Source organism: Salmo trutta, chromosome 30 (genome assembly GCF_901001165.1).
Source record: "Salmo trutta chromosome 30, fSalTru1.1, whole genome shotgun sequence".
Classification (NCBI taxonomy): domain Eukaryota; kingdom Metazoa; phylum Chordata; class Actinopteri; order Salmoniformes; family Salmonidae; genus Salmo; species Salmo trutta.
This window is the reverse complement of record NC_042986.1, coordinates 13,742,110-13,760,283: the sequence shown is the minus strand read 5'-3', so window position 1 is coordinate 13,760,283 and position 18,174 is coordinate 13,742,110. Positions and strand designations below refer to the sequence as shown.

The following is an 18,174-nucleotide window of genomic DNA, read 5'->3' as shown; positions in this document are numbered from 1 at the left end:
TTTGAGCGTCAATTACCTAGATTTCGCGATGATGAGCGTTGTCCGTCCGTCGTTCTTCGAGCGGGTTGCAGTGCTCCACGGCGAGGGGGCACAATTCAAAGTTTTAGACGCAGCAAGGCGCCCGAGACAGTCTGTGGTGGACGCTGTAATAAAGTGGTCTAGTTGTCAGCTTTCATTTACCCAGATAGAATAGGAAAGATTGCCTGACTCCCACGTCCGACTCAGCAATGTCCCCCTCCCGAGCAATAAAGCATAGCCTGAAAGCACCGCCTCGAACTGTCATCTGTGCGCACTTTGACCGACGCGGTGATGATGTACATTGGGCTTGCCCTGTTTACTCCAGTCTAGTGAATGGGTGTGGGTTCTTCTTTTATCATTTATGTGGGCTCGGCTATAGAGCAGCGATGGACAAATCCAGTTGCAGTCGATAACTTCCTATATGCCAATATTTTATTTTCAAAGCGCTGTGCGCACTACATCTTCAGCCAAGAGGTCTGGACCAGTTTGGCACAGGTGGATGAGATCTGTAACAACAGCAAGGTTGTTGGTAGGCTTACCGAGCTCCCAACTGCCTTGTTACAGTAGCCTATAATGCAACACCATTTATATGTCAGTGTGGCAGATATCAGTCCCATAACAGGGTGTTGTTGAGGCAATGATGGATTGACAGTAGCCTAACTATTGATTATGCCTAACTATTGTCCTTTTGATGGCTTGCATTTATGAGGGTTAAAGCACTGGAAAAACAGATATGCATTGTGAAGTCTGGTCCAACAATACAATTGTATCTGCATACAGGTAAAAGCTGTCTCAATCCATTAGATCAGTGGCAGGGGGAGTGGGAGCGGGGTCCAACTTACTTTCAACTTACTCTTGAAAGTTGTAATAGTTGAAATTGGGTAGTGCAAAATCCGTTTTCCTCTTGTCCAGTCAGTCATTACATACCTTAGAGAGCTATTTATAACCTGGCAGAAATGTCCAGATCAACTAGCCCATGTCAGCTAACGTTTTTAGCTAGGTTTTGTAGCCCATAGATTTTGTTGTAATGCTTGAGCCACTTAAAGAGAATATGAACACACGTTAGACATGGCAAAACGTATAGAATTGAAAGAAAATGAGCTTTAAAACAGCAAAATGTTCTCTGACCCATGACAAAATGTGTAGAATTGCAGGAAATAAGCTTTAAACCTGTGCAAGATGTTCCCCAATGCTGGAAGAGGGGCCTGAGCTAAACAATTTGAGAACCCCTGCATTAGATACATTTTTAATTTTGATTAAACCTTTATTTAACTACGCAAGTCAGTTAAGAACACATTTTTATTTAGAATGACGGCCTACCCCGGCCAAACCAGGATGACGTTGGGACAATTGTGTGGCGTCCTATGGGACTCCCAATCCCAGCCGGATGTGATTCAGCCTGGATCATTGAACACCAGATAATGAATCAGAGGATTTTCAGGCACAATAACAAAAACATGCCATTTGGCAAAGCACATGGCATTCCATCCATTCACAACAAAGGGAAGGATTTAAAAGTAAAGTCCTCAATAGAGAGTATGGGCTGCTGGCCAGAGCTCAGCGGACACTGCTGCTGTAGACATACTGTACACAATGACTGTACTGACCATGTGGGTGTTTGTGTGGGTAGACAGACGAGGAGCTGCCAGATAGACTGCTGCTTAGACCCCTAATGATCAGAAACCATGATGTATGGAGTCCCTGCTTGTAAATAGGAGTGACTTGATACCCTAAGAAAACAGTACCATGAGTATCACAATTGCAATTTTATTTATTTTTGTCTGTACACCCCACAGCACAAAAGAGAAAATGACACAAAACATAAAAATGACAGAATGACAGGAACAAAAGATAGAATACAGAACAAAAGATTCACAATCCAAATTGATCTTCATTTAATTGACATGTTTGTACATTATGGTGACACAAACAAAGTAACATGAAGTTAAGTTCCAAATGTTTGTCAGTGGTGTAAAGTAACTAAGTAAAATACTTGAAAGTACTACTTAAGTTGTTTTTTGGGGTATCTGTACTTAACTATTTATATTTTTGACAACTTTTATTCCACTACATTTCTAAAGAAAATATGTACTTTATACTCCCATACATTTTCCCTGGCACCCAAAAGTACTCGCTACATTTCGAATGCTCAGGCAGGACATAAATATGGTGTAATTAACACACCTATCAATATAACACACTGTCATTCTTACTACTTCTGATCTGGTGGACTCACCAAACACAAATACTGCGTTTGTAAATTATGTCTGAGTGTTGGAGTGTGCACCTGGCTGTCCGTAAATAAAAATTTTCAAAAGGAAAATTAGATACATTTTTAATTTTGCTTAATACAAGGAATTTGCTGTTTGGCATTTACATTTACTCAAGTATGAAAATTGAGTACTTTTTCCACCATTGATGTTTTTTTCTACTCCATGTCTTTAGATCAAGTTCCTTTTCATTTGTTACTTTAGTTTCATTCAATTATTAAAAGCCTTTAGATAATAGTTTTGTAAAAAAATAAAATAAAAATAAAAACACATAAAAGCTTCAATCATGATTGAAATAAAACAGATTAGGCTACACAATGTTACATCCCAAACGTTTAATGTCAGTTGGACCCAACTTTATGTTGACTATGTACAACAGAAGCAAAAGGACAATTATGAGCTTAATTGTATTTACATAACACGAAAACATTTTCAAGCATAGTCTTCCAAATAAATAAATAAAATGCATGGCACAAGAAAATAAGCTAAACATCATGACATATTCACAAAAAAACAATGCTGGAGCGAGCAAAACATGTCCAAAGGTAGCATCCTGAAACACATGGCCTATGTTTACACAGATAGCCCAATTCTGATCTTTTCCCACTAATTAGTCTTTTGACCAATCAGATCAGCTCTGAAAATGATCTGATGTGAAAAGATCTGATTGGACAAAAGACCAATTAGTGGGAAAATAAATCAGAATTGTGCTTCCTGTGTGAATGCAGATGGAAACCAACGGACAAAAATCACATTGTCTAATTATTGTATAAGAAGAATAGCTAGAGAGTGTATATTTCTTCAATATAATATTTGTATTTACATAATTTTTTATGCTCATTTATTTACACAACAGAAGGCGTATGATGGGGGAATCTAGAGAACACAACAGAAGGCGTATGATGGGGGAATCTAGAGAAACTTAGAAGATCAGACAAAGCTTTTAATAGCACATTATGTGACTTCTTGTAAACATTCCATCTTAGAATATCCTGGTTATTATCAGTTATGTTCTTTTTCCAGGTGTATTTTTGGAAATGTCCTTTTAAGGCAAAGATATTAAGCTCATATGTAAGTAATACTCCTCTTCTGGTCATTTTAGGATCCTTTCCGATCTTCCATTCTGCTTAATCCCCCCCCCCACCCCTTTTCACTTTCATCTTTCAAGAGACAAACATTTTCATAACCATTGTGAAATTGAAAAAAAAAGAGAAAAAGATGTCTGCCACTCTGGTATGCTCCCATGATGATTTAATCAGACAAAAAAAGACAACGTTTCGATCCGAGTTGGATCTTCGGGGATCAAAACATTGTCTTTCTTTAGGGTCTGATTACATCACCATGGGAGCATACCATTTCTTTTTTCTTTGATTCGTTCTTCTGTCCTGCACCTGATAAGTTGAATGTGTGTATTTTTATATATTTTTTTCGCATCGGGAAATAGACCCATAATTTGTATGTTTTTAGAGAGGAGTATTTTTTTTTTTTTTTCGAGGAATAAATCCCTGACATAAATGTCTGCACTCCTCTCTGCCAAACTACACTAGACATTCTCCTAATGTTGGCTAATTTCTTAGAAAATCTCCTTCCCTCCATGCGTTCTTATAAGATCTCCTCCACCCCATGGGCAAAGATCATGACCAGGCCAGGCTCTAGGATCATGTCCTCTCCCATGTGTTGATTCTCACAGGCCATCAACACCACCGCCTGTTTCCCAGGGATCCGCTTGGCCACGTAGTTCTCGTAGTAGCGCCGGTTCATCTGCCGCGTCTCCAGCGTGGCCAGGCCCTGCGGCCAGTTGCGCTCGTGGGCATTCTCAATCAGGTCGTTAACGATGGACAGAGGACAGCCGCTGTCGATGAGTGAACGCTTGATGACCGCCTGGAGAACTGCGTCTGGCGTGGAGATCATCCCGCCCCAGCGTGTCACCCGTGCAGGTTGGAGGGAGTTGACCCATCTGTTGGGCAGGAAAGGAACAGGTGAGATGGGGAATAGGGATTTTTTTTTATAGCTCTAAAGCACTTTGTGACAATACTGCTGATGTAAAAAAGGGATTTATTAAATTTGATTAAGTTCAGGGTGATTTAAGTGGTTGTACACATTGATAATTTAAACAAACAATATCCAAAACACAGTAAATAGATGACGCTTGCTGAAATAAAATGCTGAAACTATGTCAAAATATCCTAAAAGGACAGGGCCAGGGGAACAGGAGAGTAAACTCACTCCAGGATCTCGTTGTACTCAATGCTCTCCTCCAGGTTCTGCATGTTGGGGTTGGCGCTGCGTATTGCTCTCATGTAGGCTTTTAGCAGCTGGATGTCCCGTTTCTAACAGAGAAAGACACAGACAGATTATATCCTGACCTTTGAGGAACAGAGCACTAATGGATTTTTATGAATTACGCATTCGCATATGTTTGTATGCTGTGTGTGTGTGTGTGTGTGCGCGCGCGTCTGTTTACTTGTTCCCCTAGCTGGTGCTTGTGCTCTACAGCATTCTTCTCCAGTTCAGAGATCTTGGTCTGCTGCTGCTGTACCACGCCACGTAAGTGCTTGATGCAGTTGTGGTTGCACATCTCATCTTTTGGCATCTCTAACCTGTAGAGAAAGTGTGACCTTTTGAAATTAAAGCCACTAGATCACTCGATTTGTATAGTATTTAACTAGGCAAGTTAGTTAAGAACAAATTCTTATATACAATGACGGCCTACCCCAAACAAACCCTAAGCTGGATGACGCTGGGCCAATTGTGAGCTGCCCTATGGGACTCCCAATCACGTGATTGTGATACAGCCTGGAATCGAACCAGGGTCTGTATTGACGCCTCTAGCACTGAGATGCAGTGCCTAAGACCGCTGTGCCAGCGGGAGCCCCCACTCTAGAGACCACTACAAGACTAGATACTGTCACATTCTGCAGTGGTGGTGCGGCATGCCCAGGAACTCAAAAGTCATAGCCATGTTTTTCATTCTGGCCGGTCTGTTCTACTCTGCTGTGTAATGTGCTCTAAGGTGACTCACCCACAGCCCTCCTCACAGTTGATGGGCCTTTTGGGGTTGTGCTCACAGTCCTTCAGGTGAGACTGCAGTTGATCTAGCCGCAGTGTGGCTGTGCAGCCAAAGCCAGCATTGTCACAAGCAATCTGGAGTTTGGAGAGCATGTTGCGCATGATGCGGGGCACGGGCCGGAGGTGAGCCAGTGTCACCACGGTGCGGTCCACAGGACAGATCTGCTGCTGATTGAACCACTGGGTGATGCAGGCGTTGCAGAAGGCATGCTCACAGTGCGGGGCCTACACGTGAGAGAAAATAATGAGAGGAGATGGAGAAGGGTAAAGAGGTAGGGGGGAAATACGTTTGTTTTGTATGAAAAATAAGAATTAAATCAGTAGGTCTTTATCCCAGAAATAGGTGACTAGCTGAGAGGAAAGTTCGATTTTTTTGTAATAAAAATAATAATTTAATTGATAAAAGGGATTAACAATTCCTTGCATGGCCTGGCTGAGAAGGGAAGAGGGAAATGTAGGGCACTAACCTGCACTGGCTCCTCCAGTACCATGCTGCAGATGGGACACAGCAAGTCTTCATCCACCTCCCCTTGGAACCTGGTGACGTCATACCCCATGGCACATCACTGAGACACACAGGTTTCTGCAGAATACAAGCCGGGTAGGTGAGTCACTGCCTGGAGAAAATCCATTTCACAATGCAAACCTGTCTAGAGGACTGTTTATGGCATATCTGCAAAAGCAATGCAGCAAAACGAACATACCCCATCCTGTGCAATGAACATAACTTCAAGGTCAAGCCTTGTTGTTACCATATTTTTAGCATCATAAACAACCTCAGCTATATCCTCATGCTAAACAATGTTGAGTGGCTCAAACCAGTAGTTTGAGAGAACTAGTGAGAAAACAGAAAAGCAGTGCCATTACCTCACTCACAAATGGCCCTCATTTCTCCCATTCAGCAGGACTGTCAAAGGTCACATGGAGTGGCTTTGATGAGACATTGTATTGGGAGACAGACACAATCAGACACATAAGCCTAACTTTCTAGGCATTTACTTAGAAATGGTATCATGGTAATGACACAGAACTTAAACCAAAGACAGTACAGTATGGTTTGAAACTCCGCAATTACTATCCTTGGGGCTGCAGCCAGGGTGGGAAATTAACTTTATGGTCCGCCAGCCACTGTGGCAGGTAGATATATATATATTTTTTAACAGTCACTCAGATTTCTTACCAGTCAAAACATTATTTTCACTATAATTACACCAAAAATCACCACAGAAAAAAATGGATGAGCATGCTTTCTATTGTTTCTAAAACAAGAAATGTATTACTAATAAGAAATAATGGGATATATATCATTACATTTGTGACCTGTGTCTTTTAACCAATGTACGTTAAAATAAATAATTTAGTATTACAATCTAAATGTACCTTTAATCCATCTGTCTGCATATTTCAAGATATGGCATATGAGTGTGCAGTGAGATATGGGTTGAATGCTACTTTTCTTGTCAATTAGCTTGAAAAAACATGCACTTAAAATGGAAATCAACCAGTCCTCCATCTTTAATACAATGGAAATGTCAAATGCTTATCATCTAAAATGTTGAAAGTGCGTGGGTTATAGAGAGAAAAAACCAAATGGTGCGGTTTGAGGCCATGTGGCGGAGAATGATGCAGGCGCTGGATATGGGGGTGTGAGCATGGGGATCTGGGCAGGAGTTATATTGTGGATGTTTGTGTGCGTCTGTCTGTTGTCGTTTGTATGTGGATATATATATTTTTTAATTCTCGAATAAAATAATCTGAATTTTTTTTTTTTAGATACAACAGTAAAAACAGAGACACAGTTCTACAAATGAACATCAAGAATCAACAAAGTGCCTGCCCTGCCACAAACAGCTGAGTGATACAACTTATGTATTATGATTGTTCAAGGCTCTATGCTGACATTTTGTTCTCCTATGTAAACATATAGAAGCACACAAATAAATCTAGGAGAGCAATCAAAGTATTTGAGTGTTTTAATGACTATGTATAACAGTTTTTGGGAGTTATCCATGCTCAATCATTAGGTGAGATTTGCTCCCGGGTGGCGCAGTGGTCTAATAAGGCACTGCATCTCAGTGCAAGGGGCGCTACTACAGTCCCTGGTTCGAATCCAGGCGGTATCACATCAGGCCCGTGAATGGGAGTTCCATAGGGCTGCGCACAATTGGACCAGCGATGTCCGGATTTGGCCGTCATTGTAAATAAGAATGTGTTCTTAATTGACTTGCCTAGTTAAATAAAAAGGTTAAAAAAAAGTGTTTAAAAAGAAAACATTTTAGCTAATCCTTTAAGGGACGGGCCGTTACCGTGGTAACTTGAGCACTTGTCTGTGACGAACAAAAATCACCAACTACGTCGTCTACCTAGCGGCAGACAGTTGCAGCAAACTCAAAGTAACATTGAAAAACAACCTAACGTGTGAACAAAACGATGTAACTGGCCAAGAAACGCGAGGACAATGTCACACTTTAGTAGTATTTCTTGTCAAAACGGCCAATTTCTACATGTGGGTTTTGGATTTAAAACACTTCCCAAATGCTCTGTGACCACCCGCCAACGTGGCCGGTGAAATAGACATTCTTACCCGGAGAATGACAAAATCTACCCGCATTTGGTGGGTGTTAATTTCCAACCTTGGTTGCAGCTGCTGCTTTGGCATACTGAGGATGAAGAGACAGGGCATTTCATAGTTTGATCTGACTAGGCCCTGTTTTCTGGGTGGTGACTACGAGCCTGCTGATTAACACAATAGTGTAATCACAACTAGCTACCATAGATGATAGACTGTAGCCTAAACAATCAAACGGAGAACATCTCTGCTTTAAACCCTCGCTGCCTAGCCTCCCATATTTGAGTGGAGGCTCTTGTTGTCCAGCTGACTTGTGACATATTTTCAGTATGGCAGGCAGCAACACTACACAGCAGACTGGGGAGGGATGGTTAAATAAGATATTCTCTTATATCTAGCTGAAATTATAGGACACTTTACAGACTGGCTTTAATGAAATGCGATAGCTAGCCAGCTCAAGCTAGCTAGCTAGTTAGCAGTCTAACAGACCTGCAGCTTATACATGTGAGTTATACTAACGTTCGTTAGCAAGCTGCCATCAAAGCGAGTCAACGTTCGTTTCTTAGTTTAGAAAATAAGTAAAGCCAACTAGCTAGATAGGTTGATCTAGTGATGGCTAGCCTAGCTAGCACTGCAGCTGACTGGCTTGCTAGGCCAACTGTTGGCTATATCAGCACGCTCTTGTTGACTTGCTAACGTTATCTTACTGTAACCCTTTTTCAAAGAAAATATTCTGTTATCGGGAATAACCACTTACGTCCTTGAAGAGCAAGCAAACTGATTGCGACAATTTCCGTAATTTCACCTCTGCTGACAGCTAGCTAGCCTCCAGCCACATCAGCTAGCCTAAGTAGGTTGTTGCTGGTTTAGCAAGCAAGCCACTCCGCCTCCTCAACCCGACAGGGGGGCGTCAGAGATGATTGAAATCAAATGATATTTTAAAAAATGTAAGAAAACGTATTGTATAAAAAAAATTCTGTTAATATTATTGAAAATAAAAACAAGGCAACAGTGAACATGTCGTCCCCCACGAATGGTGCAGCGCCCCCCCTTGAGCCAAGTGAAATATCGCGTGTGACTAACACATTTCAGTTAATTACTATATAGCTCCGGACTTGGGCCAATCAGTTCAATTTTGTACATGCAGGATCGCTATGGCAAGACGCATCACTCCCCCAAGTTTCTTTCAAATCGGGACAGTGCTGTCAAATATCGCGTGTGACTAACACACAAACGAATGGGGATGGAGAAAGATCCACAGTCCCCGATTTCATCGTGGGGACCATTATCACTAAATCTGGTTTGTAATTCAACGTAGGTCATTGGATGTGGGCCCTCGAGCTTGAGGCCCTTCGGTGCCTCCTGCTTCCTGTGGAAGTGGCTGACTCCTAAGGTCCCTTACAAGACTACCTATTTGGGTCACTGTCCTCTGTACTGATCACTGTCCTTTGTGTTCTCTTTTTTGTGTGAAGGTGACTATGCCTCTTGTCAGGCCTGGGTCTAGACCACCATCATAGTTTGGCTCCCATGGGCCGTAGATGAACCAGCAAAGACGGTGTGCTGGCTCTGGGGTTCAAGACAGAATTCTCCTCTTTGGACTTTTCTGACTATCACCGTCCGACTCATAATCTATTATCCCATTAGGCCTACTCATCCCTGTCTTTCATTAAGAGATTTTACTATTTACCTGTAATGTATTCTTCAACATTTAAGTGATAACGATTTGCATACAGTAGGCCTATCACCAGAAAGGTTGAGAGAATTAGACTATTCTTTTTGTGAAAATTCAATCAACTCAACACTTGTCAAATCAAATCATATTTTACTTGTCACATGCGTCGTAAACAACAGACATGGACTAACAGTGAAATGCTTACTTACAGGCCCTTCCCAACAATGCAGAGATAAATAAAAAAGAGAAATAATAGAAAAGTAAAACACGTAAAAGTAATGATAGATACACAATGAGTAACGATAACTTGGCTATATACAAGGGGTACCAGTACTGAGTCTATGTGCAGGGGTACAAGTTAATTGAAGTAGATATGTACATATAACTAGGAATAAAGTGACAGATAGTTAAATAGTGACATACGCTGCTGCTGCTACTGTTAGCTAACTATTTAGCAGTTGTATGGCTTGGGGGTAGTAGCTGTTCAGGGTCCTGTTGGTTCCAGACTTGGTGCATCGGTACCGCTTGCCCTGCGGAAGCAGAGAGAACAGTATATGACTTGGGTGGCTGGAGTCTTTGTACATTTTTAGAGCCTTCATCCGATACCGCCTGGTATAGATGTTCTGGATGGCCGGGAGCTTGTCCCCAGTGATGTACTAGGCCGTTTGCACTACCCTCTGTAGTGCCTTGCGGTCGGATGCCAAGGAGTTGCCATACCAAGCGGTGATGCAGCCAGTCAAGATGCTCTCAATGGTGCAACTGTAGAACTTTTTGAGGATTTAAGGGTCCATGCCAAATCTTTTCAGCCTCCTAAGGGGGTAGAGGTGTTGTCTAGCCCTCTTCATGACTTTGTTGGTGTGTTTGGGCCATGATAGATCCTTAGTGATGTGGACACTGAGGAACTTAAAGCTCTCAACCCGGTCCACTACAGCCCTGTCGATGTGAATGGGGGCGTGCTCGGGCCCTACGTTTCCTGTAGTCCACGATCAACTCCTTTGTCTTGCTGACGTTGAGGAAGAGGTTGTTGTCTTGGCACCACACTGCCAGGCCTCTGACCTCCTCCCTATAGGCTATCTCATCGTCGTCGGTGATCAGGCATACCACCGTCTGGCCCTCTGGGACATGTCCAACCTCTCAAAGCACTTCATGATGACAGCCCCATCACACTTACACCGTTCATCATGAAGTGCTTTGAGATGCTGGTCATGACCCACATAAAGGCCAGCATAAGAGCACACTGGACCCACTCAAATTTGCCTACCACTCCAATAGATCCACGTAAAATGCCATTTCCATCGCTATTCACATGGCCGTAACACATCTGGACAAGAGGAACACCTATGTGAGAATGGTGTTCATTGACTACAGTTCAGCATTCAACACTATTGTTGCCACCAAGCTCAGAGCCCTGGGTCTGTACACCTCCCTCTGCAACTGGATCTTGCAACTGGATTCAACAACACCACCTCCACACTGACTCTTAACACAGGGTCCCCCCAGGGGTGTGTCCTCTGTACTCCCTGTTCACCCATGACTGCGTGGCTTTGCACAACACCAACTCCATCATCAAGTTTGCTGACAACACTATGGTTGTAGGCCTGATAAACAACAATGACAAGTCAACCTTTAGGGAGGAGGTAAAGGTAAGTGAACTGGCATTGTGGTGCCAGGACACCAACCTCTCCCTCAATGTCAGCAAAACAAAGGAGTTTATTGTTGACTTCAGGAAGCAGACGATGGAACATTCCCCGATCAACGGGACTGCAGTAAAGAAAGTCAGTAGTTTGAAGTTCCTTGGCATCCACATCACCGAGAACTTGACCAGCACCACCACTACTCTACTTCCTAAGGTGGCTGAAGAAATTCGGCATGCCAACCAGGATCCTCTCCAAATACTACCGCTGCATCATCGAGAGCATCCTGAACGGTAGCATCACGGCCTGGTATGGGAATTACTCCGTCCATGACAGCAAGGCCCTCCAGCGGGTGGTGAAGACAGCCCATGCTCCCACCCATCCAGGACATCAACTGGAAACGGTGCCTGAGGACAGCATCATCAAGGACCCCTCAAACCCCAGCCACGAGCTGTTCACTCCCTTACCGTCGGGCAGACGGTATCGGAGGCCTGATACCAACAGGCTCTGAGACAGTTTCTATGTACAAGCCATCAGACTGCTGAACACTTGAACTGGACTGACCACCTGCTTAGATTCTCCACACATACGTTAATGCTACACACACATCACAACTGCTACTACTAGACTCTTATTATGATTGCTAAATACTGCAGAATTTAAACACTTGCCTTCCAATCCCCCCTTCCCCATAACACGTGCAAATATTGGACAATATTATATTGTATTATACTTATGCTAAAATGTTTTATATTTTACTGAGCCATTTACTTTGTTTGTATCATCTTTTCTAATCTTGTATTGTTTTTTCATTGTTGAGAAGGAACCTACAAGTAAGCATTTAACTGGACGGTGTATACCATGTGTATCACGTACATATGACTTATACAACTTGAAAGGAATACATTTTGGTCTATGAGATCATCTTCTCAAAATGTATATGATCTCCTAAACCTGTGTTAACCTCAGACCTTATTTTTCTCGCGTTTATCCCAAAACTATATTCTTTCCCCCCATAGGAATGGCTGAACAAACAAGAGTATAACTTGTTTCCGTAAAAAAAAAAGGAAATTAGTTTGTATTTTCTACCTCTGGATCATTGGTCTTAATTTTAAGGTTATGGTTAGGCATAAGGTTTGCAGTGTGGTTAAGGTCTGAGGTTAACATGCACAGGAGATCGTATACGTTTTGTTCTGAGATAATCAGTCAATTAACATGACCTTTCTGAATTATGAAGCCTTTATGTTCTTGTTTTGAATACATAAATACTTCAAAATTGACTGATGAAGATGATCTCCTAAACCTGTGTTTAACACAGACCTTCGGCGTTTCTAAAACATTCATTTGCCCATTGCTTTGGCCAACGAGACATGGCAGTTAGCCTCCGTTAGTGGCTACAAAAAGACGCCATTGTTCATCTCTTTATTGCCACTCTGTTCTAACCAGGACATGGATATATTGAGGTTTTGAACATTTCTCATGAGCCTTGGCTTGAGCAATTCATCCTGCTTCATAGGAGAAGGTAGGTCAATTGCTGTTATCAATGCTTTGCGGCCTTTCTTATCTGTTTCATGACTCGGCTGTAAATGAACGAGTCGTTATAATATTAACTCCAAAAAATAAAAGACTTCCCCCCCAGGCTCTTCAATCCTCTAAGCAGCAGGACAAGATAAGATGTATTTCGAGACTGGTGAAAGCAACAACGAACAACCCACGTGAGTTGCCTGTATGCCCCAGAAAATGTCAGGTTTTGTAGGTTCGCTGACCTGTAAAATGTTTGGCATTCAGCAACTGTAACAGTTTTCATTTTGCGGACTAAATGACGAACAAACTGGCAACATTCATTAAGGAGTCATTGAGACATTTCACGGTACCTGATTTTAATGAACGTGCCTCTTCATATTCTTGTTTTGCAGTTCATTTATAGGATGTCACCTCTACTGACGCTCGCAGTAGGACTATTGGTCTGTCTGTCTCTGCTGGAGTTTGGGGCAGGGGCGCGACTGTCTCTCAGTGGCACAGTGAAAACACCAGGGAATATGACAGACAGGATATCAAATGGAAGCCGACAAGAGGGGTCGACATCTGAACATTTAGATGAGGCTTTTGAAGAGCAGGTGAGACTATTGTGGAAGACAGGCTATACCAGTTTGTATTGTCTCCAGCCCTCTGAAAAATCTGAATTTGGCCTCAATAGATCAGCGCTACAACAATTTAACAGCAATATTATGAAGATTACGTAATTTAGAGTTGATAAGGTCACAAGTTAACCTTTGAGACACTGCTGTCAACAACACTAAATCTATTTTGTGCGCTGTTAAAAATATAAAATATCCTATTCTAATAGTTTAACAATGTCAGTATTTTACCACTGATGATTATTGCTCTTTCTGATAATTTCAGCTGTCCATTTACTCTTGGAAATACCTGTCTTTTTTTCCAGATCTTCTACTTGCAGCGTCTGTTCCATCAGTATGGAGACAATGGGACCCTGACCTATAAGGGCCTGCAGAAGTTACTGGGCAGCCTGGGACTAGGGCAGGTCAGTGTGTTGGAGATCAGCCATCGAGGATCGAGGCACAACCATAACACTTTGACACAACCTCACCCTCCTCATACACAATCTCATGACCATGACGATCAGGAAACAGACACCCCCAGTCCTAGTAGACCTATTCAACCACCCTCCTCTGCAAACGCAGCCAGGTGAGATACAGATATTACAACTGATTTGATCCCATGATTGTTAGAGATATACAGCCACTTTTGAAATACGGAAGTTTAGCATTTGTGCTCATCCGGTTATGAATAGTTAGTTACGCAATGACACCTGAATAAACTGTACTGCCTCTTCTTCTCAACCCGCTCTGAAAGAACCCCACAGCCTGGGATATCAGGGTCTGCTGGATCTAGGTATGAAGAGGACACCACATTATCATCTGATAATGTGATTAAGGAAGAAGTCCTTCCGTGGTCATCCCCTGTTGCACACTCTATTCCTGTCCAAGGAATGTTTAACTCCCTTGTGTCAAATCACCCCACTCAGAGGCATCTTCATGGGAACGTGAGTAGTCAATAAAAGACAATTGATCTGGTTAATGTTTTGTGCCAAAAGCACAAAGTTCACAACTAAATTCTGCTTACTGTTCTTGGCAAAATGTTATCCTCAGGTTTTTATTTGACATTGTTATTTAAAGGGAGTTAATGAGAAAATCCGCTATCAAAACATTCCCCTTACATAAACAGTTTCTTTTAACCCTTTCCTTTTCAGTGTCTGAACGTCACTCAGCTCTTGTGGAATTTCGGTCTGGGAAAGGCACCCCACATCACTCCTGCCCACTTCACCCTCCTGTGCCCAGCTCTGCTGTACCAGATTGAAAGTGGTGTTTGTCTACGCCACCCAGAGACTGATGGGGCGGAGTCAGAAAGGAGTGTGACTTTCCTCAAAGGTGCATTTATGAAACTAGATACCAACTATGAGAGGGAATGATTTATCGATATAGGATGTTTTAAAAAGCAATGTAGCCTTTTACAACTTGGAGCATAACTTAACAGTTAGGATACACTAAGACTTAACATAACCCTGGAAACTACAATACCCTATTGTTTAAGCAGAATGAATACAACATCAAAATCAATATAATATTTAGTTTTTTTCCCCGCAGCTTTGGGATGGAGCTCCTTAGCTCTGGCTGTGATCAGCCTGCCGTCTCTGCTGTCTTTGAGCCTGGTTCCCCTTCTGCCCCCTGCCCGCCTACGCTCCTTCCTCTGTCCAATGACAGCCTTGGCTGTGGGGACGCTGTGTGGAGATGCCCTGCTGCATCTCCTGCCTCACGTAAACACCCTACCAAACTGTCAAACACTACATACAGTGAGGGGAAAAAAGTATTTGATCCTCTGCTGATTTTGTACGTTTGCCCACTGACAAAGAAATGATCAGTCTATAATTTTAAAGTCTATTTTAACAGTGAGAGACAGAATAACAAAAACAAAATCCAGAAAAAACGCATGTCAAAAATGTTATAAAATGATTTGCATTTTATTTATGGAAATAAGTATTTGACCTCCTCTCAATCAGAAAGATTTCTGGCTCCCAGGTGTCTTTTATACAGGTAACGAGCTGAGATTAGGAGCACACTCTTAAAGGGAGTGCTCCTAATCTCAGTTTGTTACCTGTATAAAAGACACCTGTCCACAGAAGCAATCAATCAATCAGACTCCAAACTCTCCACCATGGCCAAGACCAAAGAGCTTTTCTGGATATTTCTGTTGTTATTCTGTCTCTCACTGTTCAAATAAACCTACCACCTACTGATCATTTCTTTGTCAGTGGGAAAATGTACAAAATCAGCAGGGGATCAAACACTTTTTTCCCTTCACTGTACATACCAGTGCTACTGTCTCTGTTTAGTCATCGAGGGTTAAGTTGTAAAATCTAGTAGTAAATATGTCTAAAATGAAATGCGTTGAATGAAAACCATGTCTTGTATTATCTGTGTCCTGCAGGCTAAGACTGGGCCACTCTCAAGCCACTCTGAAGAACAGGACTCCATACTGAAGGGCCTTTGTGTGCTGGGAGGGTGCTACCTCCTCTTCATCTTCGAGAGCCTTCTAGGACTGAGGACCCATTATAAGGTTAGCTGGATTTAGAGAATAAAGAAGTTGTGCCACTGTTTTATGATACACTGTGCATAGTAGTCATTGGGAGATTCTCAATTGCATACTCCTTATGTCCTCCTCGCCTTCTTCTCAAAATCCATTGGATGAGAAAGCCAGAGGTCCCACCCCTCTGACCATCTCCTCCAATGGGTTTTGAGGAGAGAGGACGCGAGGTGTATGCAATTGAGATTGTCCCTAAGTCATATTGTTTTTGTTGGAAAATAGGGAATTGTTTAGTCTTGTATTGCTGATGTAAATGTTTCACATGGAATGTTTAAATTATTTTTTTTGTCATCAGAAAGTTAAGAGGAAGCAGAAGCAGCAGAACACCACTCTAAATCCTGACCCAGAGAGGGAGCTTACTGCTCTGCAGAGTGAGTTGGAATGTAATACTTATGTAACTTTGAGAGCATTTATGTCCGTATTGGCAGAGTTGAACCGTTGCATTGTAAAACATCTTTCTCATCTCTCCCGTTCTTCAGGCCCCACCGTTCTTGAGCAGACACATTCCACTGAGCAGCATGGTCATTCACACAGCCCGCCTGGCCAGGAGCAGGTTGGGATGGGAAGCTTGGTGTGGATGGTGGTTATGGGAGATGGGGTACACAACCTTACTGACGGACTGGCCATTGGTGCAGCATTCTCTCAGAGTCTGGCTGGAGGTCTCAGCACCACCATAGCTGTGTTCTGCCATGAGCTTCCTCACGAGCTAGGTAGGTATACATGAACACCTCACCTTTTTGTGAGGTGCATGTAAAAACAGAGATGGGTGCAACACATAAAAGCATTGCACATCGACATGCCCTTCAAAAGTTTAAGCCTGGTACTATAACGTTTCAGGTAGACCTCTGTAATGAGTATGAGACTATGAAATTGATGCATTGTGTTTATCTTTGCAGGTGACCTGGCAGTGCTGATGGGAGCAGGGTGGCCTGTTCGTAGACTGGTTATCTTCAGTGCTGTATCAGCCCTACTGGGTTTTGTGGGCTTGCTAACTGGCTCTGTCCTGGGCCACCAGTCAGCCCACATCTCCCCCTGGATCCTCGCCCTCACCGCTGGGGTCTTCCTCTATGTGGCCCTCGCTGACATGGTGAGTCACTACGGTGGAAGGAGTTCCACACCCTTTTCACATTATCGGGCCAACATGAACTGCACTGGTTCGGATATTTCCTTTTCACACTGTCCTTTCCAGCATGGTTCCAGCAACTATAGTGGCTGCGTAACCAGGCCAGCACAGCTCGGCTTAGTGTGAAAAGGCATTTTACAGACAACTGTGTCTATTAATTTGGTCAGCTTAATAATGCTGCATTTGTCATTTTCTCCTTTTGCTCAATAGTTGCCTGAGATGCTTCATGGTGATCCTGGCCCGATGGGACCCTGGACTCGCTTCCTGCTACAGAACCTAGGCTTGTTGGCAGGGGGTGCAATCATGCTGTGTATCGCTCTGTTTGAGGACCATATTGCCTTCAACCTGGGTGATGTCTGATTCAATGAAGGATATGAGTGGATCAGATTCTAAACCACTGGATTGGTTACTCTTTCAACTGAAGTGCAATTGGCCAATACCAAATGACTTCTTATCGGAGTAGACTTTGGTCCGGGTGGTAATTTGCATTACTACTAAAGGCCTGAAACATATGATTTAAGATTACATCATTAAGTACCAGCTTCACTTTAGAGCACTCTGGATGCGTTTACACCGGCAGCCAAATTCTGAGCTCTTGCCCAATTATTGGGTAAAACGCATCCTCTAAGACACAAGATTTTACATTTAGCAGACACTCTTATCTAGAGTGACTTACAGTATTGAGTAGATACATTTCTTGTCCCACGTGAGAATCGAACCCACAACCCTGGTGTTGCAAGCGCCATGCTCTACCAACTGAACCACACTGGACTACACAGTTTGATGGTTAGTGTGAACAACGCGTGGAAGTCAGCCTTGCAGGACCAGATGACCAAGAGAATGACCCTACACTGATTTTGCTTGCTTAAATGTTTTATGAACCCTAGGATTTTTTTCTTCCTAAATGTACTGTGCAACTTGTTTTCTACTGTTTCTATATGAACATTGATATCAATGTGAGTCTTAATCCTATTATTTCAGACTGATTTGCAGTGGTTGAACCACACAGGCAGGAATAGAGGAATGTGAAGTTTCAATATCCAATTAAATCTTTTTTAAATCTTGAATACTGTATAGCCATGTCAGCAATTCAATAAAAGGTGGCCCTTTTATATTTGGCCATGAATCCAGAGCACTTCTCACTGGTTCCACATCTA

General features: G+C 42.6%; 3 protein-coding genes across 9 annotated transcripts in view; 1 reads left to right on the top strand and 2 right to left on the bottom strand.

Moving 5' to 3' along the window:
• Positions 1–293, bottom strand: part of LOC115168008 (diacylglycerol kinase alpha-like) — a 29,253-nt gene extending 28,960 nt beyond the window's left edge. For both annotated transcript variants that reach the window (XM_029722848.1, XM_029722846.1), the window contains exon 1: positions 17–293. The gene's annotated coding sequence lies outside the window, so the exon portion shown is untranslated. The remainder of the gene's footprint in view (positions 1–16) is intronic.
• A 1,478-nt stretch (positions 294–1,771) lies between these two features.
• Positions 1,772–13,168, bottom strand: LOC115168006 (E3 ubiquitin-protein ligase NRDP1). Of its 4 annotated transcripts, none has more exons than XM_029722841.1 (7): positions 8,684–8,991; positions 6,225–6,287; positions 5,825–5,940; positions 5,311–5,582; positions 4,753–4,888; positions 4,515–4,618; positions 1,772–4,245 (listed from the first exon to the last, which is right to left on the bottom strand). In XM_029722841.1, the coding sequence occupies exons 3-7, from the start codon at positions 5,912–5,914 to the stop codon at positions 3,891–3,893; spliced, it is 957 nt and encodes a 318-aa protein (XP_029578701.1). In that variant the 5' UTR covers positions 5,915–5,940; positions 6,225–6,287; positions 8,684–8,991; the 3' UTR covers positions 1,772–3,890. The 4 variants fall into 4 exon arrangements, with proteins under 4 accessions (XP_029578701.1, XP_029578704.1, XP_029578705.1 ...); XM_029722844.1 differs by having other exon boundaries at positions 6,225–6,264; XM_029722845.1 differs by lacking the exons at positions 6,225–6,287; positions 8,684–8,991 and adding an exon at positions 13,107–13,168.
• On the top strand, positions 12,327–18,147 carry LOC115168005 (zinc transporter ZIP5). 3 transcript variants are annotated; one of them, XM_029722840.1, is made up of 12 exons: positions 12,327–12,754; positions 12,872–12,947; positions 13,149–13,349; positions 13,676–13,938; positions 14,107–14,296; positions 14,504–14,681; positions 14,898–15,067; positions 15,739–15,867; positions 16,190–16,265; positions 16,374–16,604; positions 16,791–16,981; positions 17,228–18,147. In XM_029722840.1, the coding sequence occupies exons 3-12, from the start codon at positions 13,161–13,163 to the stop codon at positions 17,375–17,377; spliced, it is 1,767 nt and encodes a 588-aa protein (XP_029578700.1). In that variant the 5' UTR covers positions 12,327–12,754; positions 12,872–12,947; positions 13,149–13,160; the 3' UTR covers positions 17,378–18,147. The 3 variants fall into 3 exon arrangements, with proteins under 3 accessions (XP_029578700.1, XP_029578699.1, XP_029578698.1); XM_029722839.1 differs by having other exon boundaries at positions 12,859–12,947; XM_029722838.1 differs by lacking the exons at positions 12,327–12,754; positions 12,872–12,947 and having other exon boundaries at positions 12,995–13,349.
• Positions 18,148–18,174: the final 27 nt, after the last annotated feature.